The sequence below is a fragment of the Neoarius graeffei genome, chromosome 1, assembly GCF_027579695.1.
Source record: "Neoarius graeffei isolate fNeoGra1 chromosome 1, fNeoGra1.pri, whole genome shotgun sequence".
NCBI classification, from domain to species: domain Eukaryota; kingdom Metazoa; phylum Chordata; class Actinopteri; order Siluriformes; family Ariidae; genus Neoarius; species Neoarius graeffei.
The window spans coordinates 12,677,956-12,704,903 of NC_083569.1; the positions used below are offsets into that span (position 1 = coordinate 12,677,956).

General features: G+C 38.0%; 1 protein-coding gene across 10 annotated transcripts; it reads right to left on the reverse strand.

Moving 5' to 3' along the window:
* Nucleotides 1-671: 671 nt before the first annotated feature.
* On the reverse strand, nt 672-23,544 carry LOC132891743 (uncharacterized). 10 transcript variants are annotated; one of them, XR_009655364.1, is made up of 8 exons: nt 23,446-23,541; nt 23,102-23,219; nt 22,244-22,563; nt 6,016-6,130; nt 4,657-5,865; nt 4,431-4,564; nt 4,240-4,358; nt 4,039-4,112 (listed from the first exon to the last, which is right to left on the reverse strand). XR_009655364.1 is itself a non-coding variant. In XM_060929681.1 (5 exons), exons 1-5 carry the CDS (start codon nt 23,507-23,509, stop codon nt 16,764-16,766), a joined length of 657 nt encoding a protein of 218 aa, XP_060785664.1. In that variant the 5' UTR covers nt 23,510-23,541; the 3' UTR covers nt 15,468-16,763. The 10 variants fall into 10 exon arrangements, 7 of the variants coding, with proteins under 7 accessions (XP_060785683.1, XP_060785674.1, XP_060785664.1 ...); XR_009655360.1 differs by lacking the exons at nt 4,039-4,112; nt 4,240-4,358; nt 4,431-4,564; nt 4,657-5,865 and adding exons at nt 16,084-16,844; nt 16,965-17,079 and having other exon boundaries at nt 6,023-6,130; XR_009655361.1 differs by lacking the exons at nt 4,039-4,112; nt 4,240-4,358; nt 4,431-4,564; nt 4,657-5,865 and adding exons at nt 16,084-16,844; nt 16,965-17,079 and having other exon boundaries at nt 6,023-6,133.
* Nucleotides 23,545-26,948: the final 3,404 nt, after the last annotated feature.

Genomic DNA, 26,948 nt, shown 5'->3' on the forward strand with positions numbered 1-26,948 from the left:
TTTGTCTTGAAATTTAAGAAAACGGATGATGACAGCTCTGTTGTGATTCGGCTTTGCTGGAGCCAGAGTATGATGCACCCTTTCCAGAACGAAGGACTGACTGGGATCCAATTCAAGCCATACAGGTAACATATCATGCACAAAGTTCAGGAGAGGGCGAGCACCCTCAGTGCCTTATTGAAGACCAAACAGCCTGATGTTTTTACACCTTCCATGATTCTCCAAGTCCTCCGTTTTCGCTTCAAGTTGTGCAATTCTTTTTGTAGCCTCTGCTAATGTTGAATCGATTCGTTCTAGCTTGTCTTCCGTTGCCGATATGCAGGTGTCAGCTTCATCAATGCGTTTTTATTGGCGGAGATGTCTCATTTTATATCTGAGAGATTGCTCTCTAGTGCTGTGATAAAGTTCGGCATTTCACTCAAACGGCCATCTATTCTGTCGAGTTTAGATCCGAATTCAGAACGAAAGGCCTTGAGCTCAGCTAGCATCTCTGCTATGTTCGTCATATTGCCTTCTTTGCTTTTGGGTTTCCCCAGCAATGTCCTTGTGGTTCTTGCATTTGCTCTGCATGCTCTTCCAAAAATTTCACACTCTTTTACCGATAAGGGTTTTGACATAGTCAGGTCCAAGTCATCTGTCAGTTTAAAATAAAGTTTAGAGTAGATTATGTGTGAAGTTGTCAGGAGCTTCCAAGTATGCTGCCATCCTCATCAGGGTCACCCGAAGAAGTCAGTCACTTCATTTCTATGAAGTAAAGTAGTATTGAAGACAGCAGTATAAATGTTCATGATTTATTCGAGTGACTAAATTGATATCGAAGACTTTTTTATTATTTTGCTATTTGAAATATTTTCAGAAAAATTAAACAATGAAATGTTTAGCCTCGTGACTAAAAATGCAGGATATAAAAAAAATACAAAAATGCAGTGTGGTGCAATTTGCTTCTGAGATAGAAGGATCAATAGGAGCAGAGTCTATTTTTAAAGTGGCGTGTGTACAGAGGTGGCGGTTAGTGCACCAGACAGGTTAGAATGCAATGTGGAGAAGGGGAAAGGGGCTGGTGGGGTGACTAGCGGGACAAGGATGGCAGAGAGTTGAGGAGCTGAACTGCTCTGGGGACAAGGGTCGCTCTTCTCCTCTGTGTTTGGCAGCTTGGACAACGGAGCTGGCGTCCTGAGGGGAGCCACTCAAATTCAGGGAACACACTGCAAAAAATAAAAATCTTAGGAAGTTTATTTGTCTATTTTCAAGTCAAAACATCTAGCCACCCTTATTATAAGACATAATTGCCCAACAAGCAAAACCTAATTTAGCTAGAAAGGCTAGTTTTTAGACAGTCCATCTTGAAAATCTTGTAGAGACAAAATGTCTTGAAAAAGTCTTATTTGGAGCACCTTTGAAAATAAAACAAGTTTTTTTTTTTTTTTAAACAGGTAAGTACATTTTGGACATTTGTCAAATGCGGTTCATCTTGTTTCAAGAAAAAAAGTATGCTTGTTTTGGGAATAAATGAACTTTACTGAAATCTTTGAATCTTTCATTACAATTCACACATTTCAAAACATATGTGAACAACACTGACAAGATTGAGCTCCTTCTAGATGCTGTACATACTCAAGACCAGACAAGTGCCTTCAAAAAGTTTATGAGTAAGTGAAGGGCGTTTTAGTAAGGTCTTTTTGGAATGCTGTGAGTTAAGTTCAGTGTTTTTTGGGGTTTTTTTTGGGGGGGGGGTTGTGCCTGATGTTGTAAACCCCTCACACACATGAATAGTCAGTGCCCCCAAAATGCACTGTTGCTTTTGGCGTTGTGTAAGCACTGTAAGTCAAAATGCGTAGACTTTTTTTTTTTTTTGTGCCTGATCTTGTAAACCCCTCGTACACTGCACTGTTGCTTTGGCGTTGTGTAAGCACTGTAAGTCAAAATACGTAGACTTATTTATTTATTTATTTATTTATTTATTTATTTGGTGCCTGAGGTCCTGGGGAAGTGGAATCTTAAGAGATATTTTAATGTTTGAATGTTGAAATGGGAAAAAAATAAACTTTTTGCAATGCTACACGTGTTGTCAACTTGATTCAAGATAGTCTCTGGTCTCATATCTAGAGTATTTTACTAATTACAGGTCACAAAAGGATAATCTTTTAAGCTAGCAATGCTTAGTTGTAGAATTTAACAATCCTAATATTAGTATATTTATCTTAAATTCAGTTTTTACTGCTAAGACTTTGTCATGAATTTAAGTTAAATACCCTTAAAATGAAATAAATAAAAATGACTTGAATGGCTAAATGTAAGAAGTACGATCTTGTTATAAGAACTATTTTGATTATTTTGAGTTAATCAGATCCCGCATAATACAGTAAGTTCCCCAATCTTATTTTGGAATTATTTCATCTAAAAACAGGTTAGATTTTTCATTTTACTTTAAGAAATCTTACCAAGTCAAATTTGACTAGTTCCATTGGCAGATTTTTTTCACCTGATTCAAGCAAATATGCTTTGTTTTAATCTTTTATTTCTTATTTTTGAAAGGCCATTTTTTGCAGTGCAGGACATGTGAAGGGTCCTGAAGAATACTGCCCGCTGAGTTTACTGTCTGCTGCTCACAGAGAGTCGAAAGTAACCTGAGGGGGAGTCAGGTAATTTTAGAGCACACCTTGACTGTGCTCTGCAGGCAGTTTTTGATCTGGAGGATAAGGGAGTGGAACCAGCAGGTTATGGAAAATGTCATGATGCTCTCAATAAAGGAGTCATAGAAAGTAGTCAGAATGTCCTTGCTGACCCCAAAGGACTTAAGCTTCCTCAGGAGGTACTGTCACTGCTGACACTTCCTGAGGATCTCCTCTGTGTTGGAGGCAAATCTGAGTTTATTATCAAGGATTGTGCCCAGGTACTTGTGCTCCTCAACGATCTCCACCAGCTTCCAATAAATGGTGGTGATGGCTGCAGCAGCACTCTGCTTGTTATTAAACGTCACCACCATGTATTTAGTCTTGTTTACCAAAAGATCCCTGTGAAATGTCATTTTAAAAGATGTGCAACATCGATATTTAAAAAAAATCCTATATATTATGTGCATCACTCGCAGTTATTAAAATGATTCAGTGTGTCTTATTATGCTGATGCACGTAGAATTTTTACTGATATTTTAATCCGGCTTTGCTTAAATTCAGATAAATTTGCTTTCACATGTCTAGAAATAACAGAACAATACAGGACAAATATTTTTATTTAAAAATTATTTTATTTAATGAACTTTACAGTCACTATTTTTACATACACCATTGAAACAGGACTATGGATCGTGGCCATGCCAGTTTGGTGGTGTTCATTATTATTTTGTTTATTATCCACTTCTTTTGTATTGCAGTATTGAAAACAGCAGGATAAATATTCATGATTTACTACAGTGACTAAAGTCATATCTCAGATTTTTTTATTCTTTTGCAATTTGAAATATTTTCAGATAAAATTAAAAGATGAAATGTTTTGTCTCGTGATTAAAACATGCAGTAAAACATACACACACACTGAAAATTTCAAATGATTCTAAAATTATTCCCCTAGTTTTAAGCATCATGTTGCACTCATATATTCTGTACCTTTTGTCCAAACTTTCAAAGACTAGTTCACAAATTTACATCCTTTTCAGTAAATGTGGAAAACCATATAACTAGAAAAATCACAAATAAATGCAAGTTAATCAGTAGAAGGTACAGTACCGTGTTTCTTGTATCTCAGACCACTGACAAAAATGTTCTGTCCACTCGTAAGCTTCTCTTTCTTTCTCTGCTTTTTGCGAGGTCACAGTTATCTTTTGCTTTCTATTCCCATCAGATTCTTTTTTTTTCAAAGTTCTAGAAGTGATGGATGTTCTTGGTGTCCATGTGGTTGATGTTCCTTTAGGGGTTGTCATGGTTATTGTGCTTTCTGGACTTGCTTCTGGTGACGATGTGCTTGTAGTGGTTTCTGTCCAGCTTGTAGAAGTCCATGGTGGTGGGGTGTTCCGTGTAGTTTTGGTTTTTCTTTCATCCAGTATCTTCATGGCAAGTTGTGCCCAAGGATTCTCTGGATCAGAGCATATTGTTTTGTCACTAAACAAGAGAAACCTGTACAATGACATTTTCAATAGTTATTGATTACATTTAATGGTATGTAATGTGAATTACCTCAGAGTCTTTTATATACTACTAAAGAAAATGGAAATCATATTTCAATGTCAAAAAAGAGTCTTACTTGCCTTACAGCTATGGTTTTACATGGTGGTCCATTTTGATACATGTAGCTCTTAATTTTTTTTACCTCTACCTGAGTTGTGCTTCTTTTTGTACAACATGTTAATGCAGGTCCATTTCCTGCTGGAGAAGAAAAAAAAATATTTAAATTGAACAATAATTATTGGTCTATGAATGAAAAAATAAAATCACCTTGAATGCAATACCCTTGAAAAGACAAGAGTACACACTTTCTCTCTCTGAAACTCAATGTGTGACCACTACACACTCTCTACATCTCACAGTGTAAAGGAAACTGAGGCTAGACCACAGTGCTCACTGTTGAACTAAAATAAAGAGAGAAATACATTAAAAACTCACTCGTAGACACACCAGTGACGCATTGCATAGCCAAAAGAATCCCGACAAAGTATTTCACCTTCATCTTGTCCTCTTAGACTCTCTCACCTATACTGTAGAAACTTCTTTTGACCCAGAAAAGTATAAGATGAAGTGAGGGAGCTCTCTCAACCCACTAACTCTATAGCCCCCACCCCTCATTGTCACCGAGACCCACTTACACCTCACTCAGGCCAAGTTTACATTAGACCGTATCTGTCTCGTTTTCTTTGTGGATGCACTGTCCGTTTACATTAAAACGCCGGGAAACGGGAATCCGCCAGGGTCCACGTATTCAATCCAGATCGTGTCTGGTCCGGTGCTGTGTAAACATTGAGAATACGCGGATACGCTGTGCTGAGCTCTAGCTGGCGTCATCATTGGACAACGTCACTGTGACATCCACCTTCCTGATTCGCTGGCGTTGGTCATGTGACGCGACTGCTGAAAAACGGCACGGACTTCCGCCTTGTATCACCTTTCATTAAAGAGTATAAAAGTATGAAAATACTGCAAATACTGATGCAAATACTGCCCATTGTGTAGTTATGATTGTCTTTAGGCTTGCCATCCTTCCACTTGCAAGTGGTAAGTGATATGCACTGAGATCACACACACAGTGGCTCAGTCCCGAATCACTGCTCGTGCGCTATACTCGCGCGCTCTGTGAGCTGCACAGGGCCGGAGTGCGCACCCTCCAGAGGGCACTCGCTGTTCAGGGCGGAGTGATTTGGAGCGCAGGATGCCTGCGGAGCCGAGCGTATCCGTGTATTGGTGTTGCTGTGTGCACGCGAATCGTGTATTGGTGTTGCTGTGTGCACGCTAATCGTTTTAAAAACGTTAATCTGATGATCCGCTGATACGGTCTAATGTAAACCCCACCTCAGGGACATGAACAGATGAGTGTTCAATGGAAACAAATGTTCACAATGCTTTTTGCGAGGTCACAGTTATCTTTTGCTTTCTATTCCCATCAGATTCTTTTTTTTTCAAAGTTCTAGAAGTGATGGATGTTCTTGGTGTCCATGTGTTTGATGTTCCTTTAGGGGTTGTCATGGTTATTGTGCTTTCTGGACTTGCTTCTGGTGGTGATGTGCCTGTAGTGGTTTCTGTCCAGCTTGCAAAAGTCCATGATGGTGGGGTGTTGCATGTAGTTTTGGGTTCTCTTTTATCCAGTTTCTTTATTGCATGTTGGGTCCAATAATCCTCTGGATCAGAGCACAGTGTCTTGCCATTTTTTAAGAGAAACCTGTACAATGACATTTTCAATAGTTAGTGATTATATTTAATAGTATGCAATTCAAATTACCTCATCGTCTTTTACATATACTACTAAAGAAAATGGAAATCATATTTCAATATTAAAAAAAAGATTAAAAACGTAAGGAGTTGTACTTGCCTTACAGCTTTGATAGGGCATGGTGGTCCATTCTGAAGCATGTAGTTCAACATGTCTGTAATTCTGATCTTGATTTTACTAGTTTGTAGACAACATGATACCAGGCTTCCATGTCCTACTGGTGAAAAATGTATATTTCAGTTGCACAATAAATATTTGCCCATGAATTAAAAAAAAACCTCTCCAATATTACCCTTGAAATACACATGTGCATACTTTCTCTCTGAAACTCACTGTGTGACCACTACACACACTACATCTCAGTGTAAAGGAAACTGAGGCTAGACCACAGTGCTCAGTTTAATTAAACTAGAGAAAAATGCATTAAAAACTCACTCATTGACACACCAATGACACATTGCATAGCCAAAAGAATCCCTACAAAATATTTCACCTTCATCTTGTCCTGAGACTCTCACCCATACTGTAGAAACTTCTTTTGACCCAAAAAAAGTACAAGATGAAGTGAGTGAGGTCTCAACCCACTAACTCTACAGCCCCCACCCCTCATTGTCACAGAGACCCACTTACAGTGGTGCTTGAAAGTTTGTGAACCCTTTAGAATTTTATATTTCTGCATACATGACCCAAAATATCAGATTTTCACACAAGTCCTAAAAGTAGACAAAGAGAACCCAGTTAAACAAATGAGACAAAAATATTATACTTGCTCATTTATTTATTGAGGAAAATGGCCTAATATTACATATTTGTGAGTGGCAAAAGTATGTGAACCTATAGGATTAGCAGTTAATTTGAAGGTGAAATTAGAGTAAGGTGTTTGTCATCCCAATGATTGAAATCAGGTGTGAGTGGGCACCCTATTTTATTTAAAGAACAGGGCTCTATCAAAGTCTGATCTTCACAACACATGTTTGTGGAAGTGTATCATGGCATGAACAAAGGAGATTTCTGAGAACCTCAAAAAGTGTTGATGCTCATCAGGCTGGAAAAGGTTACAAAACCATCTCCAAAGAGTTTGGACTCCACCAATCCACAGTCAGACAGATTATATACAAATGGACAAAATCCAAGACCATTGTTACCCTCCCCAGAAGTGGTCAACCAACAAAGATCACTCCAAAAGCAAGGTGTGTAATAGTTGGCGAGATCATAAAAGACCCCAAGGTAACTTCTAAGCAACTGAAGGCCTCTCTCACATTGGCTAATGTTAATGTTCATGAGTCCACCATCAGGAGAACACTGAACAATGGTGTGCATGGCAGGGTTGCAAGGAGAAAACCACTGATCTCCAAAAAGAACATTGCTGCTCGTCTGCAATTTGCTAAAGATCACATGAACAAGCCAGAAGGCTATTGGAAAAATGTTTTGTGGATGGATGAGACCAAAATAGAACTTTTTGGTTTAAATGAGAAGCGTTATGTTTGGAGAAAGGAAAACAGTGCATTCCAGCATAAGAACCTTATCCCATCTGTGAAACATGGTGGTGGTAGTATCATGGTTTGGGCCTGTTTTGCTGCATCTGGGCCAGGATGCCTTGCCATCATTGATGGAACAATGAATTCTGAGTTATACCAGCGAATTCTGAAGGAAAATATCAGGACATCTGTCCATGAACTGAATCTCAAGAGAAGGTGGGTCATGCAGCAAGATAACGAGCTTAAGCACACAAGTCGTTCTACCAAAGAATGGTTAATGTTTTGGAATGGACAAGTCAAAGTCCTGACCTTAATCCAACCAAAATGTTGTGGAAGGACCTGAAGTGAGCAGTTCATGTGAGGAAACCCACAAACATCCCAGAGTTGAAGCTGTTCTGTATGGAGGAATGGGCTAAAATTCCTCCAAGCCGGTGTGCAGGACTGATCGACAGTTACCGGAAACATTTAGTTGCAGTTATTGCTGCACAAGGGGGGGTGTCACACCAGATACCAAAAGCAAAAGGTTCACATACTTTTGCCACTCAGATATGCAATATTGGATTATTTTCCTCAAATAAAATGAGCAAGTATAATATTTGTCTCATTTGTTTAACTGGGTTTTCTTTATCTACTTTTAAGACTTGTGAAAATCTGATGTTTTAGGTCATATTTATGCAGAAATATAGAAAATTCTAAAGGGTTCAAACTTTCAAGCACCACTGTACACCTCTTGGACAGGAACAGATGAGTGTTCAATGGAAACAAACGTTCACAATTCTGCTATGAGAAAGACCCCTGAAATGGAACATTTGGGGTGGTGGGGTATGTGATCTTCTCAATCTGGACATTTTTAATCATGAAACCAGTCACTTGTCAAGTTTCAGACCATGCGGTTAAATTTGCTTTAAGCCTGATACTATTTAACTTCCAGTAAAACATTGAGCAAGGTTATAAGTTGAGATGCAATACTTGTAAAATTAATCCTTTGAACATGGTCATAATAAGCATTCATTGTCCTAATCAAGATATTCTTACAGGCTGCTTATCAGCTGGATCATGACACTTTCAACTAGATTACTATTCAACATCTTTTTGATAAGACGGGTCAAAGGGGAATGGCCAGACTGGTTCAAGCATGGACATGTGTTTCTTGAGATGCATTTCTGCTCACAGTTGTACAGAGTGGTCATTGGAGTGACTGGAGCATTCCTTCAGCTGAAACTAAATTAGTCATGAGGTCAGTTACAAAAATACCCAAAGCAGCCACAGATTATATTTTCTCACATTCTGATGTTAGATGTGACCATGGACACTGAAGCTCTTGACCTGTATCTGCATGATTATGGGTTGACCTGCTGCCACATGATTGGCACACATATGAGTAGGGATACCTAATATCTTATTAATAAGCTAACCTTTCATTACTAATTACTTTATTATTCCTCTCCAACTTTTTTTTTTTACCACCAAAATTTGCAATATCTCTCTAAATATGTACTGGATAATTTTCTACTCTTAACAAAGACTTCATGGTGGTGGTGAAGTTGAAAAAAAGCAAGAGTCTATTCAACACCACTCCATTTTCATATCAATAGAGATTTTTTTTAAATAAATGTCTTCACACAATAGCTGCATGTAATAAAAAAGTAGTGTGATGCATCTGGTATCTGGAAACTCCAACTGCCTCTGAGCTATGGTTCACACCTACACTGTGAATGGTACATTCCACCTCCTCATGAAAAAGTGTGCGCACCTCTACCATTGCTGAGACAAAGCAAGATGTAGGCTTGACACTTTTTTTAAATTATAACTAAAGATCTAATGAAAGAATAATGCAAATAAACAATGAGGCACAAAAATGTCATACTGTATGTTGGGTGGAAACTATGGAAAAATGATGCAACGTTGTTTCCCAAACTGACCCTTGGTGAAATCCTTGGAATTTTACAAAAAGACAAAAATAATGTCCCCAGATAATGTAATTTTACAAGCAAACACACAAAAATAAATGGATGTCCACATATACTCTGGGTGTTTTGAAAGTAAGCAATAGTGACTAGTATGAGCATATTTCTTAAAGAGGAAGCCACATTAAAGTTGCAAGCAGCATTGTAGACCCCTAGCAATACACTTATCTAGAAAGTGACAGGTTGTTGCTGTTGTGTTTTTTTTTAAACATGGTTACTAGGTAGGCACAAAGCCATGCGAAACAATCATGTACTCCTATAGAGAAGATTTTCTCTTAATCTTTAACAATCTCAGAGTATCAGTGCTGAAGCAGAAATACCCAAATCATATCAAAACACGTTCATAGATACCCCATCAACATGGCTGAAATTTCATAAAGTTTTTTGACAAAAGTGTATGCATTTTGTACATCTGACTTGCATATACATCACAAAAATGTTTTCCTCTTGTTTTGAGATTGTGATGTATATGAATCACCTTTAAAACATTATGTAAAGGTGAAGTAGCCAAGGAAAAGTAGATGTTTTCAGCATTGTCAATCATATAGTACATTATTAGGTAGTTTTCTACAGTGATATTATTCACTTGATGTTAATCTACACTCAAGCGAATCTATGCTACCATTAGTTTGCTGGCAATCATTAGCAGCTAACTGCCAAAGGTAGCTGCCTAATAGAAATGAAAGTGTTCTAAAATGCACTTCTCATAAGAATTAATTTCTTTGTATCCTCTCTATACATTTAATGTCAGTTTCTACTGCTGGCAAGCAGGTTTGACATTGCATGATACAGGCTTGTAGTACTTGAGTCTGACTCATGCCTTCATTTTAAAGGAGATACGCAGAGCCTTTATTTTTAAATAAATTTGAGTGGATAGCATCTCCATCCTTGACTTTTGTATGCTGCCCCGCTGAGCCAGCCCTGAGTGCATGACGTCACAGCAGGAACCGGTTTTAAGGCCAAGGCCTTTTACAGCTATAGACCAAAGGTCATAAATAAAAACTTATGGTGAAAGTAAGAAATACCATTACCGACTTTCTCAACTAAGACTGATTTGACTTCACTGATTGTAGGTTGACTCATTAAAACAGGATAGGTATTATAAACTTATGCAACATACCGTACATGTACATGCATGCATTTTCACTGATAAAACGTAAAAGGCTAATTAAATAAATCAGATGAACTGAGAATTACATTCTGAAGCAAATTAAATAATCTTATATCGGTAATTTAAATACACAATATAAGTTACATGTATTAATCTAAATTCAGGTAAACAATGTGATGTTTTTTTTTTATCCAAATGATAGTCGGTGCTTACCCGTCTGTGTTCTCGCTTCTTGAAAGCAGATTGTTTTTGAAACAATCTGACTTTCAGTTGCTTGTTCAGTTCTCCGTTCATTCACTTTTCCCATGCAAGGGTGAGATGGCAGCAATATCCAATTTAGAAATAAAATGGCTGCTCCACTCATTCACTTTTCTTCATACTGTGTATTCTGCCATTACTGCTAGGTTCAGGCAATTACTAAAACCCAGCATGGAGCAGGACGTCACCAGTTTTATCAACAACTGCAGGGAGGTTACTGCCAGAGCGATATGTCCCATCCCATTCCGTCCTGGGTTTTAGCCACAACCCTCGGCTCACTCCGGGAGGACTGGTGCAACTGAACTCACTTTCCTTTTCTTGCAGTTTTCTCTCTTTTATTGTTGGTACTGCACCCTCTTTCAATACAGGCTTATAGCCAACAGTCTTCAACAGATCAGAGGTCTCATACGAGTCTTCAGTAAAATGTGCGGAGCAGAGCAGAGGAGAGACCACTTCAGAGGCACCCAATGTGCCTGTGATCTTCTTGCAAAACATGTCCAAATCTTTGCAGTTTGAACATTCTTGGGCCATGAACGCAACGTAAATCCACCTTTTGTCGTGTTGCTGCACCGTCCAAAAACACATCTACGTGGCGTAGCAATAAATTAGCTCAAAATGGAGGATTGGAGTTGCAGTCAGCTGTGTTTTAGTTTAGCAGAAATGGCGATGAGACCGATAGACTTCCTGCTGTGACGTTACAGACGTCAAGGTCATTCACTCAGACCGCTATCTATATAAAATCACTTTAATTGTAAAAATTACTATATTAGATTTATTGTTAATGCTTAAAACTATTCCTGTGACATTCTTGAGGTCTCTCTCAAGGCGTTTATAAACAAAGTGAGGCCATGGCTTTGCATATATGCTTTAAGGACTCATGACTTGACTTGGACTTGAGACCTGATGACTCGGACTCGTAAATTGGAGATGAGGACTCGGATTTTTTCTTTATTTTTTTGTGAAATGGCACAATAATTTGGCATAAGAAGGTCTGAAAAAAAGTTCTACATATAAAAGCCAGCTTTTCACCTGTGTTAATGCTTGGTGCTATTTTTACACTACAGTGAGGTTTCAAGGAAGAAAACCACAAGTGTTGAGCATCAACTTTTTTGTTAAAGAGAGGAAGCAGCATTGCGGCATGCTGCACTGGAGATTAAGGCCCGGTCACACAGCGCTTTACGGCTTTATCACGGCCAAAACCCGTCAAAAAGTGCTCTCCCGTGAAGCAGACGATATTGTTCATGTTGATGTCGAAGTTAAGACGTGTTACAGTCGATATACAGACGTGACAGGACGCAGGGGAAAATCGGAACGGCGTCGGACGCGGCAAAAAGTTTTGGACTGCTCAAAACTTTAGACCGCGGACAACCACGGCCGGCACACGTGGTAAAGACGTGCAACACAGGTGATAAACACGTGATAATCAGTGTCCCGGCCGTTATTAAAACTTGGGGAGACGTGGTAAGACGCGAAAGTTTGGCGGTCTATCACGGGCAGAGCACGGTCATCGGACGGGTGTTACGCGTTGGTATCACGGGATATAGCGTGTGTTTAGCGGCTTATCACTGAGAAATGGATTTTTCCGCGTACATAGCACTGTCTAAGCCCGTTAAACGACGTCTCAAACAAGTTCTAAATTCGATTGATCACTGTCTCATCACTTCTGCATCACTTCTGATTTGCGGCATGTAAATACCGTAATTTTCTGAGACCTCGGCACTTGCAGTCTAGATGTCAAGGGGTGAACATGAACCCTCAACGCTGTGATGTCCTCATCTTAATGCTCCAGCACCAACAGAACCAACTGATACAGGCTCAACATATCCTACCGCTTTTATATGCGCAGCAAGCCGCTCTTCCAATGACGCTGAGCCGCGGTTACCCGTGATTTGGCAGTGCTATGGCAGTGAAACAGCCGCCGACGGCCATACCCCGTACAAAGCACGGCAAAGCCAAAATTGACCAAAAATTACCACTTACGACCACGTCCACCAGATTTTTGTATCTTTTTGTACGTGATATAGACGCAGAGTGCTGTGTGACCGGGCCTTTAGCGATAAAGAGATTTCTTGATGCATTTCTTGGTGTTTTTTCAACACGGACACTTAGCAGGATATGTCCACTAAAAGCATGGTCACCACATACAGTAGACAGACAAACTCATTGAAAAGTTAATGTGGAATCCAGTGGTAAAATGACAGCACAAAGTCAATTTGATATCTTATTACTGCAAGATCATTTCAGTCATTCTTGTTGACAAATCAGCATATTACTTGCCACACTGAAACAAATCATTCCTTCACGAAGGGCTTAAATAATTTATAGTCTTTATGGATGTTTTGGTAGTTGAGAAGATTTGTGTTGTGCATTGGAACTGCCTGGGCTTTTATCATTTTATTTCATGAATGTTATTTGGCTTTCATAACATTTGTAATATACGATTTAAAAAAATGAAATCAATGAAGCTTCATGGTATAGGTTCATTTTGAAACATTTCATGTTATCCACCATAAGCCATAATATGCCAACACTGTTTACTGTAACATTTCATTTCTACCATTGGACATGTTGTAGTAGTAACTGAATTAACCCTTTGGTGCCTGCCCCAAATTAAACTATTTTAACCGATACCTATTCAAACAAACATAGCTTGAGGTTGGACTTCAGGATACCCATCATGCTATATACCACTTTAAATAAGTATTGTCAGGCAATTTGTGTTTTCAAGGTATTTTTATTTCGTAGCAACCATTACATCATTGTTCCTGGATGAAGGATATTTAAAAAGGGTCCAGCCCCAAAGGATTAAGGAGCTTATTCAAGGACTTACTGTACCAGTGAAACTTAACAAGCAAAAATGGCCATGCCTTATTCAAAGTCCAAAGTAATATAAAAATTACTGCACAAAATACCCCAGAATCCAGAGACTCTGCCTGGGGTTTGCCAAGATATTTCAAACTATGGTCAATATATGATGGAATCCATGTTGGGTACTTTCCAACCATGGCATTGTCAATAATAATAATAATAATAATAATAATAATAATAATCTCCAGATATGATCCCTAGTCTTGCAAGAATTTAAAAATATATCAACAGATGACTGGGATTTTGGTGCAGTGACTCTCAAAGGAAGAAAAAAACCAAACAAACAAGTAAATACCGAAATAGCTAAAGATTGTTGAAAAAAATCTGAATTGGATTATTTAATTTCAGAATGTGAAAAAATGTCCCATAAATGTGAAATTTTTATTTTCTTTGATGTAATCAACAATCTATAGATGCATAGTTTGTACAGTATCTACAGTGGACTATCCAAATTAAATTTTCCTCATATTTTAAACCCACTTTGATTTCAAAATGCTCAAATTCAGATCAATATATTTTCTGCCCAAGACAATTCTTTTAAAAAAGGATAAAACAATATACAGGACACACATTTAAAAAAAGAAAGAAAAAATATATATATACTGTTGAGACCATTGAAACAGGACTAAGGACCGTGGCTGTGGCAGTTTGGTGGTTTATTTATTTAGATATTTTGTATTGGTCACTACATTTCTATGAAGTAAAGTAGTATTGAAGACAACAGTATAAATGTTCATGATTTATTCAAGTGACTAAATTAATATTGAAGACTTTTTATTATTTTGCAATTTGAAATATTTTCAGAAAGTTTAAACAATGAAATGTTTAGTCTCATGACTAAAAAAATGCAGGATATACAAAAATACAGTGTGGTGCAATTTGCTTTTGAGGTAGAAGGATCAATAGGAGCAGAGTCTATTTTTAAAGTGGCATGTGTACAGAGGTGGTAGTTAGTGCACCAGACAGGTTAGAGTGCATGTGGAGAAGGGGAAAGTGGCTGGTGGGGTGAGTAGCAGGACAAGGATGGCAGAGAGTTGAGGAGCTGAACTGATCTGGGGACAAAGGTCGCAATTCTCCTCTGTGTTCGGCAGCTTGGACAATGGAGCTGGCGTCCTGAGGGGAGCCACTCAAATTCAGGGAACAGGACATGTGAAGGGTCCTGAAGAATCCTTCCCGCTGTGTTTACTGTCTGCTGCTCACAGAGAGTCGAAAGTAACCTGAGGGGGAGTCAGGTAATTTTAGAGCACACCTTGACTGTGCTCTGCAGGCAGTTTTTGATCTGGAGGCTAAGGGAGTGGAACTAGCAGGTTATGGAATGTCATTATACTCTCAATAAAGGAGTCGTAGAAAGTAGTCAGAATGTCCTTGCTGACCCCAAAGGACTTAAGCTTCCTCAGGAGGTACTGTCGCTGCTGGCACTTCCTGAGGATCTCCTCTGTGTTGGAGGCAAATCTGAGTTTATTATCAAGGATTGTGCCCAGGTACTTGTACTCCTCAACGATCTCCACCAGCTTCCAATAAATGGCGGTGATGACTGTAGCAGCACTTTGTTTGTTATTAAACGTCACCACCATGTCTTTATTCTTGTTTACCAAAAGATCCTTGTGAAATGTTATTTTAAAAGATGTGCAACATCGATATTAAAAAAAAAATTCTATATATTATGTGCATCACTGTCAGTTATTAAACTGATTCAGTGTGTCTTATTATGCTGATGTATGTAGAATTTTTACTGATATTTTAATCCGGCTTTGCTTAAATTCAGATAAATTTGCTTTCACATGTCTAGAAATGACAGAACAAATACAGGACAAATATTTTTATTTAAAAATTATTTTATTTAATGAACTTTACGGTCACTATTTTTACATACACCATTGAAACAGGACTATGGATCGTGGCCGTGCCAGTTTGGTGGTGTTCATTATTATTTTGTTTATTGTCCACTTCTTTTGTATTGCAGTATTGAAAACAGCAGGATAAATATTCATGATTTACTACAATGACTAAAGTCATATCATAGATTTTATTCTTTTGCAATTTTAAATATCTCATCTCATCTCATTATCTCTAGCCGCTTTATCCTTCTACAGGGTCGCAGGCAAGCTGGAGCCTATCCCAGCTGACTATGGGCGAAAGGCGGGGTACACCCTGGACAAGTTGCCCGGTCATCACAGGGCGCAATTTAAAATATTTTCAGATAAAATTAAAAGATGAAATGTTTTGTCTCGTGATTAAAACATGCAGTAAAACACACACACACACACACACACACACACACACACACACACGCTGAAAATTTCTAATGATTTTAAAAATTATTCCCCTAGTTTTAAGCATCATGTTGCATTCATATATTCTGTACCTTCTGTCCAAACTTTCAAACACTAGTTCACAAATTTACATCCTTTTCAGTAAATGTAGAAAACCATATAATTAGAAAAATCACAAATAAATGCAAGTTAATCAGTAGAGGGTACAGTACCGTGTTTCTTGTATCTCAGACCACTGACAAAAATGTTCTGTCCACTCGTAAGCTTCTCTTTCTTTCTCTGCTTTTTGCGAGGTCACAGTTATCTTTTGCTTTCTATTCTCATCAGATTCTTATTTTTCTTCTGCGTTTTGATTTTTGGAGAAAATTCTGACATATGTGTCATATGATTGTTTGTGTTGTAGATGGTATGCTTTCAGTTATGGTCACTGCGCTTTCTGGATATTGATTTGTCTCTAGTATCGGTGTATGTGTTATAGTGGCTTCTTTCCCATTTCCAGTGGTCAAGCTTGTAGACGTATTATTGGGTGTTCTCGAGGTGCTCTTTCTTTCATTAAATGATCTCTCTGTGGTCCTTTGCGCTGTTGTCCATAGTGGAAACTTGGTAGTTGTCCCAGATTGCTTTGAAGTCAACAATATATTTTCGTTGGATGTTGGATATAGTGTTGGTGTCCAATGAGATGGCTTGTTGGTATTCCCAAGTGGTTGGTTGTTCATAAGATCTATGAGTGATGTATGTTCTTGGTTTCCCTGTGGCTGATGTTCCTTGAGGGGTTGACATGGTTATTGTGCTTTCTGTACTTGCTTCTGGTGATGATGTGCTTGTAGTGGTTTCTGTCCAGCTTGCAAAAGTCCATGATGGTGGGGTGTTGTGTGGAGTTTTGGTTTTTCTTTCATCCAGTTTCTTCATGGCATGTTGTGCCCAAGTATCCTCTGGATCAGAGCATATTATTTTGCCATTAGACAAGAGAAACCTGTGACATTTGAATAGTTAGATTACATTTCATGGAAGACTTTGGAACCTAATTTTATTTTTCACATTAAAAATATTCTACATAATATAGATCAAAATTAATTTTACATATTTTACCCACCTCACAGCTTTGATAGGACATGGAGGTGAATTATGAAGTGAATAGCTCCAAATTTCTGGAATTCTGACCTTGATTTTGTTAGGTTTTAGACAACATCGTAGTGTGCTTCCATGTTCTGCAGGAGAAAAAATTTAAGAAACTTTTAATTACACAATAAACATTATTCTGAATATTTTGTCCTTGCACAGACACAAGATTACACACATTTTCTCTAATAAATCCATGGTATCACCACATACTGTGAACATCATACAAAGGAAAGCAAACTGAGAAAACAGACCACAATCTTAACTCCTGAACTACTGAGCTGAAGAAACAAACACATTAAAACTCACCTGTAAACCTGATGACTGCATAGTAAATAACATCAGTATTGCAAAGTAATTCAGCTTCATTTTGTCTTCAGCACTGGATATTCACCAAAGAAATGAGTGATAACCCAAGAGTGTTATTTGCAGAAAGGTTTCTCAGCCCAGAGACCCAGCAGGCCCCGCCCCTCTGTATGTCACAGAATTTTACATGCTACTGTATCTAATGGCTACTGCACACATGACAATCAAACTGTCCTCCATATCAAATTTCTCATGTTTTATTCTTGTTCTTTTTTTACAGAATCATAGAAAAGCAGAGTAGACTTAGGTGTAGACTGGGGTTTTTAATTTTATGTTGTTGGATTGCAAAACATATGTCTCTTGTAACAGACAAACATCCTTTGAAATTAGTAAGATTGTTTAATACTTTTGTTTGCCTGTGAATTAATGCCACAGGTAGTGTTCAGATAGTTTGTCAATAGTTATATAAATTATATGAATTGATATGCCATAGCTAGTATAGAAGGGTGTACTGTATGAGTATGTGCAATGCATGTGTCAAAAAAAAAGAACATTTTTTACATTGGGCGTGTGTGTGAATGTATACACGGGCACGTATGACTTAGTATCCATATCATTACCAGAGTAATTATTATTGTTTTTATCATTACAATTTTTCAAAATAATCTGGACAATGTTAATCATTATCCTCCTCATCATCAATACCATCATCATTATTGCTGTTGTCTGCTTCATGACAACACATTTCCCCATGACAAGTAAATAATTTTTCTTATTGAATCTATTCCTCTCCCAAGGAATCAACAAAAATGTATCATCACACATAAATGCACATGATATAAACACATATGCTGTACAATCCAAAATAAACTGCAACCAATAACATGATTCATTACTAATTTTAAATTTTTGTTGCTGTTAACATCTGTTGCCCCTCCCCACCTCTTCACTCACCCTTTGTAGAGTATCTAAAGTGGACTTACCAAATTAAATATGACTGATATTTTAAACCAACTTTGATCTCAAAATTCTCAAATTCAGATCAACGTATTTTCTGTCCAAAACATTTATAAAAAATAAAAAAAAGACTGTCATGCTGTTTTCATACTAATTATAATGTTTGTTAAAAATTGAGGTCAAATCAAGATTTCTGGAATGATTCTTCCTGAAACACACGTTATTCATCACAATGTGTTAACACTAGAAATCTTAATAAACATTGACATCACTCTCAAAAGAGATGTGTTAAAAACAACACATATTTAACACATCAGCGTGTTTATATAAGGACAACACAGTTTGTGTTAATAAATGTGTTGAACTCTATAACACAGTAACTGTGTTGAACTATTTAACATACTAGTGTGTTAAAACAACACAGTTTGTGTTTTATTTATTTAAATAAATAAATAAAACACAAACTGTGTTGTTTTAACACAGCGTTCAGTCGCAAACTTCCCTTTCCTTCACTGCTATTTGGGATTCTACAGATATCACTTGCTGTCTGTTCTCATTACCTCGGTCAACTTTGTTGGAGAAGGTTATATTTTCACCTCCGTTTGTTTGTCTGTTCCCAACGTAATTCAAAAAGTAGTGAACGGATTTTGATGAAATTTGGAGGAAAGGTATGCCATGGGCCAAAAACAACTCATTACATTTTGATGCACATCCAAATATGTATGTGGATCCGGGATTTTTTGTGTGTGTGTGTGTTCCCAACGTAACTCAAAAAGTAATGAATGGATCTGGATGAAATTTGGTAGACAGCTTTAGTATTATCCGAGGTTCCAGTGATTTGATTTTGATGTTGATATGTGGCTTGTTGTAGGTCTGCTCTCTACCAAGTGCCTTTCTAGTTAGATTCAGTTTTGTTGGTGCTCTGTTTTAGTCCATTACGAAAGTGTGTTGATTTTCTGAGAAAATTCTGTCATTGGAGGGATATGATTGATGTATTATGGGAATGGCATGCTGTTAATCATGGTTGGTCTTATAGTGATTTTGGTCTCTTTTATTGTCATTGGGTCTGGAGTAATCCATGTCAGTAGGGTATTTTTTTTTTAATTGTTCTTCTATGGTGTGTTTAGCCCAAGGATCTTCTTGATGATGTAATGTAGTTTACCAAAAGAACCCTGTGAAATGTTATTTTTAAAGATGTACAACATCTACATTAAAAAAATATTCTACATAATATGTGCATCGCTCTCAATTATTCAACTGATTCAGTTTGTCTTATTACGCTGATGCATGTAGAATTTTTACCAATATTTTCATCTGGCGTTGCTTAAATTCAGATAAGTTTGCTTTCACGTGTCTAGAAATGACAGAACAAAATACAGGACAAACATTTTTGTTGAAAAATAATTTTATTTAATGAACTTTATGGTCAGTATTCTTACATATACCATGGAGACCATTGAAACAGGACTATGGATCATGCTCATGCCAGTTTGGTGGTATTTATTTATTATTTTTTATTGTCCACTTCTTTTGTTTTGCAGCATTGAAAACAGCAGTATAAATGTTCATGATTTATGATAGTGACTAGTTTTAAGCACTGTGTTGCAGTTATATATTCTTAACCTTCTGTCCAAACTTTCAAACACTAGTTGACAAATTTACATCCTTTTCAGTAAATGTAGAAAACCATATAACTAGAAAAATCACAAATAAATGCAAGTTAATCAGTAGAAGGTACAGTACCGTGTTTCTTGTATCTCAGACCACTGACAAAAATGTTCTGTCCACTCGTAAACTTCTCTTTCTTTCTCTGCTTTTTGCGAGGTCACAGTTATCTTTTGCTTTCTATTCTCATCAGATTCTTTTTTTTTCTTCTGCATTTTGATTTTCAGAGGAAATTCTGACATTGATGTCGTATGATTGGTTTGTGTTGCAGATGGTATGCTTTCAGTTATGGTCACTGCGCTTTCTGGATATTGATTTGTCTCCAGTATTGGTGTGTGTGTTATCATGGATTCTTTCCTGTTTCCAGTGGTCAAACTTGCAGATGTATTATTGGGTGTTCTTGAGGTGCTCTTTCTTTCATTTAATGATCTCTTTGTGGTCCTTTGCGCTGTTGTCCATAGCGAAAACTTGGTAGTTGTCCCAGATTGCTTTGAAGTCAACAATATAGTTTCGTTGGATGTTGGACATAGGGTTGGTGTCCAATGAGATGGCTTGCTGGTAGTTCCAAGTGGTTGTTTGTTCAAAGGTCTAGAAGTGATGGATGTTCTTGGTGTCCATGTGATTGATGTTCCTTTAGGGGTTGTCATGGTTATTGTGCTTTCTGTACTTGCTTCTGGTGACGATGTGCTTGAAGTGGTTTCTGTCCAGCTTGCAAAAGTCCTTGATGGTGAGGTGTTGGGTGCATTTGTGTTTTTTCTTTTATCCAGTTCCTTTATGGCATGTTGGGTCCAAGAATCCTCTGGATCAGAGCACAGTGTCTTGCCATTTTTTAAGAGAAACCTGTACAATGACATTTTCAATAGTTAGTGATTATATTTAATAGTATGCAATTCAAATTATCTCATCATCTTTTACATATACTACTAAAGAAAATGGAAATCATATTTCAATATTAAAAAAAAGATTAAAAATGTAACGAGTTGTACTTGCCTTACAGCTTTGATAGGGCATGGTGGTCTATTCTGAAGCAAGTAGTTCAACATGTCTGTAATTCTGATCTTGATTTTACTAGTTTGTAGACAACATGATACCGGGCTTCCATGTCTTGCTGGTGAAAAAATATATATTACAGTTGCACAATATATATTTGCCCATGAAATACTGCCAGCCTGCAGTCCAGATCTTTCACCCATAGAAAACATTTGGCGCATCATAAAACGGAAGATACGACAAAAAAGACCTAAGACAGTTGAGCAACTAGAATCCTACATTAGACAAGAATGGGTTAACATTCCTATCCCTAAACTTGAGCAACTTGTCTCCTCAGTCCCCAGACGTTTACAGACTGCTGTAAAGAGAAAAGGGGATGTCTCACAGTGGTAAACATGGCCTTGTCCCAACTTTTTTGAGATGTGTTGTTGTCATGAAATTTAAAAATCACCTAATTTTTCTCTTTAAATGATACATTTTCTCAGTTTAAACATTTGATATGTCATCTATGTTCTATTCTGAATAAAATATGGAATTTTGAAACTTCCACATCATTGCATTCCGTTTTTATTTACAATTTGTACTTTGTCCCAACTTTTTTGGAATCAGGGTTGTAATAAAACAAGTAGTGTGATGTATCTGGTATCTGGAAACTCCAACTGCCTCTTTGAGCTACGGTTCACACCTATACTGTGAATGGTACTGTACATTCCACCTCCTCATGAAAAAAGAGTGTGCACCGAATCCATTGATATATTACTACACATATCTGTAATTGTGTACAGTTCGGGAACAATTTAGGATCTAAGATTGTGTATGGATGGCATCTGTTGGTATCAATGTCATGGCACCCAAGTGGTGGAATCAACTTCTCCTGGCTGGCTTTAATATGCACTTAAATGACAAGCAAAAAAAAAAAAAGGAAATTAAAATTCACCCCAGAGCTTTAGCTTGTATTCTTCAACCCTGGCCTTGGAGGCTCCAAAGCATTTCTTTAAGTTGCTCTGCCAAATACTATAAATCTAAATGTACGCATCTGCAAATCTCCGCAATATGTGTCATGCCCATGTCAATGTGTCAAAAGTCTCAAAACTCTTGGCGATACTGATCTGGCATCTAATGAGTCAACACAGAAAGACAATGCACAGATAGAAAGTGGGCGAATAATAACCACAAGATTTTTCTCACAATGTTCTGTAGTAGTCGATGAGCGCAAAAGATTCTTAATCTTTAACCTTCCAGTCTCAAAAAGATCTCAAAAGCAAACTGAGTAGTTTTGCTCAACATACAGCTCAAGGCTTCGATTTCATCTGTGCTATCCTAGTCCCTTCTTACTTTTCTTTTTCAAACATCTGAGTGTCCATGGAATTTTCGCTTTTTCTTCGGTGCACTCTCCCTTGGGCTCTCCCTCGGGCTCGTCTTGATTGGTGTGACTAACTCGTCTTTCTGTGTGTGATGCTCTCCTAGGTGTTGTCGTGGCCATGCTGTTTTCTGTTGTCGTAGTCATGGAAGTGGTTTCTGTCCAGCTTGCAAATGTCCTTGATGGTGAGTTGTTGGGTGCAGTTCGGTTTATTTTATCCAGTTTCTTCATGGCACATTGGGTCCAGGAATCCTCTGGATCAGAGCACAGTGTCTTGCCATTTTTTAAGAGAAACCTGTACAATGACATTTTCAATAGTTAGTGATTATATTTAATAGTATGCAATTCAAATTACCTCATAGTCTTTTACGTATACTACTAAAGAAACTGGAAATCATATTTCAATATTAGCGGCACGGTGGTGTAGTGGTTAGCGCTGTCGCCTCACAGCAAGAAGGTCCGGGTTCGAGCCCCATGGCCGGCGAGGGCCTTTCTGTGTGGAGTTTGCATGTTCTCCCCATGTCCACGTGGGTTTCCTCCAGGTGCTCCGGTTTCCCCCACAGTCCAAAGACATGCAGGTTAGGTTAACTGGTGACTCTAAATTGACCATAGGTGTGAATGTGAGTGTGAATGGTTGTGTGTGTCTATGTGTCAGCCCTGTGATGACCTGGCGACTTGTCCAGGGTGTACCCCGCCTTTTGCCCATAGTCAGCTGGGATAGGCTCCAGCTTGCCTGCGACCCTGTAGAACAGGATAAAGCGGCTAGAGATAATGAGATGAGATGAGATTTCAATATTAAAAAAAAGATTAAAAATGTAATGAGTTGTACTTGCCTTACAGCTTTGATACGGCATGGTGGTGCGTTCTGAAGCAAGTAGTTCAGCATTTCTGTAATTCTGATCTTGATTTTACTAGTTTGTAGACAACATGATACCCGGATTTCATGTCCTACTGGCGAAAAAATATACATTACAGTTGCACAATATTTGCCCATGAATTAAAAAAAAATCTCTCCAATATTACCCTTGAAAATACACACAAGTGCATACTTTCTCTCTGAAACTCACTGTATGACCATTACACACTCTCTACATCTCAGAGTGTAAAGAAAACTGAGGCTAGACCACAGTGCTCACTATTGAATTAAACTAAAGAGAGAAATGCATTAAAAACTCACTTGTAGACACACCAACAACGCATTGCATAGCCAAAAGAATCCAAACAAAATATTTCACCTTCATCTTGTCCTCTTAGACTCTCTCACCTATACTGTAGAAACTTCTTTTGACCCAGAAAAGTATAAGATGAAGTAAGGGAGGTCTCTCAACCCACTAACTCTACAGCCCCCACCCCTCATTGTCACCAAGACTCACTTACTGTACACCTCACTCAGGGACAGGAACAGATGAGTGTTCAATGTGTAGCCCTGTCTAGATTAAAAAACCATCTAAAAAGATAAAATAAGTAATAAATAAGTTCTGTTTATGAGTTAATTTCATTAAAATGCATTTCTTTGTGATTGAGATAATTACATAAAATCCATGTCAGTTCATATTTCATACAAAAGGTTAAAAATAACTATGGTTGATGATATTACAGTACATGTGAGAATTATATGTTAATAAGCAATGTTGTTTATTACAGTGTATAGGCATCTGATGTACTCATTTTGTAACATATCCTTATTCTACGGTACCTGTCAGTTTGCTCGGTTTCCGTAGTTATGAAAACCTCTCATCCAATCAAACAGGCTTAGGGGGTGGGGACATCCGGGACTTACAGGGAACAACAACAGAGAGAGACGGGATACACACGAGCGGGAAAGATGCATGCGATGTAGCGTGTGCTATCGTGCCGAGTATTGCCTTCATTTCCAGTATTAAATGCAGAGTTTACCAGCGGAACAGGGCATACTAAGGTGTACTGAAGGTAAATGTTTCTGTATGTTTGTGGTAAATACGGACTGTTTTATTACTGTTTGTGATGATGAATGCTAAACGTGATGAGTGTCTAGCTCGTGCTAACATGCTAGTAGTGATTTTACACACATTTGAATGTAGTAGCCTAACCATGGGCAATTGCTCTAAGACAACAAGGGAGGCTAAGCCTCCTCTAAAAACGACGAACATAGTGTAGGATGAATTGCGCTAGGCTTATGTTATAGCCGACCTTATAACATTGCTATTTCAGATCCAGAATCATAGAAATATATGTGCTCAACCCAACTACAGTGCGAAATCATTCCGTTATAACTTTCCCCAGTTCACCTAATGTGTGCGTGAGTTTTTCCCCCTCGTGACAGCGTGATGCAGCCCAGCCTCAGTGGACTTCAATGGCATTTGGGAGCTATGTGCTTTCAATATCAAAATGCAAGACGATTATTGGACAAATACTGCGAAAACGCCCGCCCACGGAGTCCCACGGACTCCCAGCCTCAGTGGACTTCAATGGCATTTGGGAGCTATGCGCTTTTCAATCTCAGAATGTAAGATGGTTATTGGACAAATACTGCGAAAACACCCGCCCCACGGACTCCCAGCCTCACAGTGGGAGGGACATGGCAAAGCTTTCCGTGAGGAGACTGATGATTGGTGAAAGCAGCCGGATATTTTCTTTGATTGACAGCTCGTTTCAAATATAGACAGGCAGCAGTGAATTTCAGTTCAGTCCCATGCGGATTCGCAAGTGCTGTGGTGTATTGTAAGAGATCAGCTTACATTTCGATTTCATTCATTACATATGGTTTCTACCAGCTTTTTTAGTTTGTATATATTTTCATTGTAAATAAAGTGTAAATATAGTGTTGTCAAGTTTGCTATCTTAGTTCCAGAAATTTCGTTTATTTTAGTGACTGAACTTGAACTTGAGGGGGCTAGTCAGCTAGCAAGAAAGCTGCGCATGGATGCCAAGCATTGCTGATTTAATTTTGGCGAAGCCATTTGCCAGTTTTCCTTTCGAGGAAAAAAAATTAAAGAGTAGGGTAGACCAACGCCTCAAATTGACTTCGTGAAAAAGGTAGGGAATAATACTCGTTCCTTTCAGCTCTCCTGGTACGAGAAAGTGAATTGGCTAACAGCAAGTGACCCACATCAGCAACAGTAAATAGGCTACTTTAGTAATATGTCATGGATGGACCAAAAATATAAAATCTATTTAAAATGTTTATGCTGAGTATATTATATTGGAATATATATTTCTCTGGATATGAATTAAACACAGCTACAATTTGGAAAACATTTTTAAACAAAAACACAGCCGAGAACATTTCACACTACAGACCTGGATTAAAAGTGAAGGGTTATCAAAATTGTCAATAAAACATTTCTCAGTCAAAATAAGTAAAATATAGGGAAAGTGTCATTGAATGAAATGTGTGGCACCCAGCTCTATGTTTGGCTCCCCAAGGTCAGTGCTTGTGCCTATTCCAGAACACTCTGCTGTTACTGCAGAGGTTCCTGACAAAGAGCTGCTTTCAATAATGATCAATTTTTAAACAACATGCCACAGTTTTAAAATATAAAATGTTAAAATATACCCCCCCAACACCACCATCATGTATATTGGACAGTAGGCTAATGGGCCAAAAGAACCTGTTATTTCACAGTTTGTGACCCTGCCAACAATCAGCAAGATCAGAGGCAAGAGTATGGGCAAAATTGATGTGTTTTTTCTTTTTTCTTTAAAAATCTGGAAATATTGTAACCGACCAGCCTCCCCTGTTTGAAAGACTACAAGCCACCACTGAGCCTAACGTTACTCTATGTGTTTAACGTGTGTACTGAAGTATGCTATGTGAACTCAGAAGGAGCTCACGGAATTGCACAGAGACTATGAATATGAGTGATTTAGAGCCGTGTGTATATGCTCGCCAGGGAATCCAGACCAGGACACACATCTTGGACCTTTTTTTTGTTTACCCTCGATGGCGAGTAGCAGCGGGTGTGACCAGTCAGCAGTCCCCAGGTTTTTCTTACCTCTCTCCCTCCTCATTCATTCACAACATTCATCCCCATTCCTGACAAGCAGCATACAAACTGACTGAGGACAGACTGAGTACAAACAGTTACCAATACACCGGATCAACTCATTGCATTTTATTTTGCTTGTTTAAGTGAAGCGGTCACCCGATTTAAGACCTCACTGCTCGCAAGCCACGATTCAGGCCTGCACCGTTTGTTTTTTGGGTTGTGTGCACACAAGGGTTTATGTTAAATGTGAAAAGAGTATTGCACTCAGGGAATAATAGGTGGTACTGATATTGAGAGTATTTTCCTGTAACAAAGATATTGTCAACATGTACCTTATGTGAAATAATTTGCTTTGTATCTATTACTTTATATTCATATAAAAAAAGACAAGTTAAACTTGGAGAAATTTCTGTTTATTCTTAGTAGGATTTTACATTATATTTAATTTTAAGTTCTACTAAGTGGAGGCACCAAATAACTTATGCACATACCTTATTTCTGAAAAGAAGAAAAAAAGAGTCTTCTCATTAGTTACATTTTATTAAGGTTAATATGGCACCACACACCAACAAAATTAAGAACCCAGAGCCCGCCCTAATAGTTAAGGTGATTCCTCAGTTCATAGGGCAGGGTGCTACAAATGGAAACAAATGTTCACAATTCTGCTATGAGAAAGACCCCTGAAATGGAACATTAGGGGTGGTGGGGTATG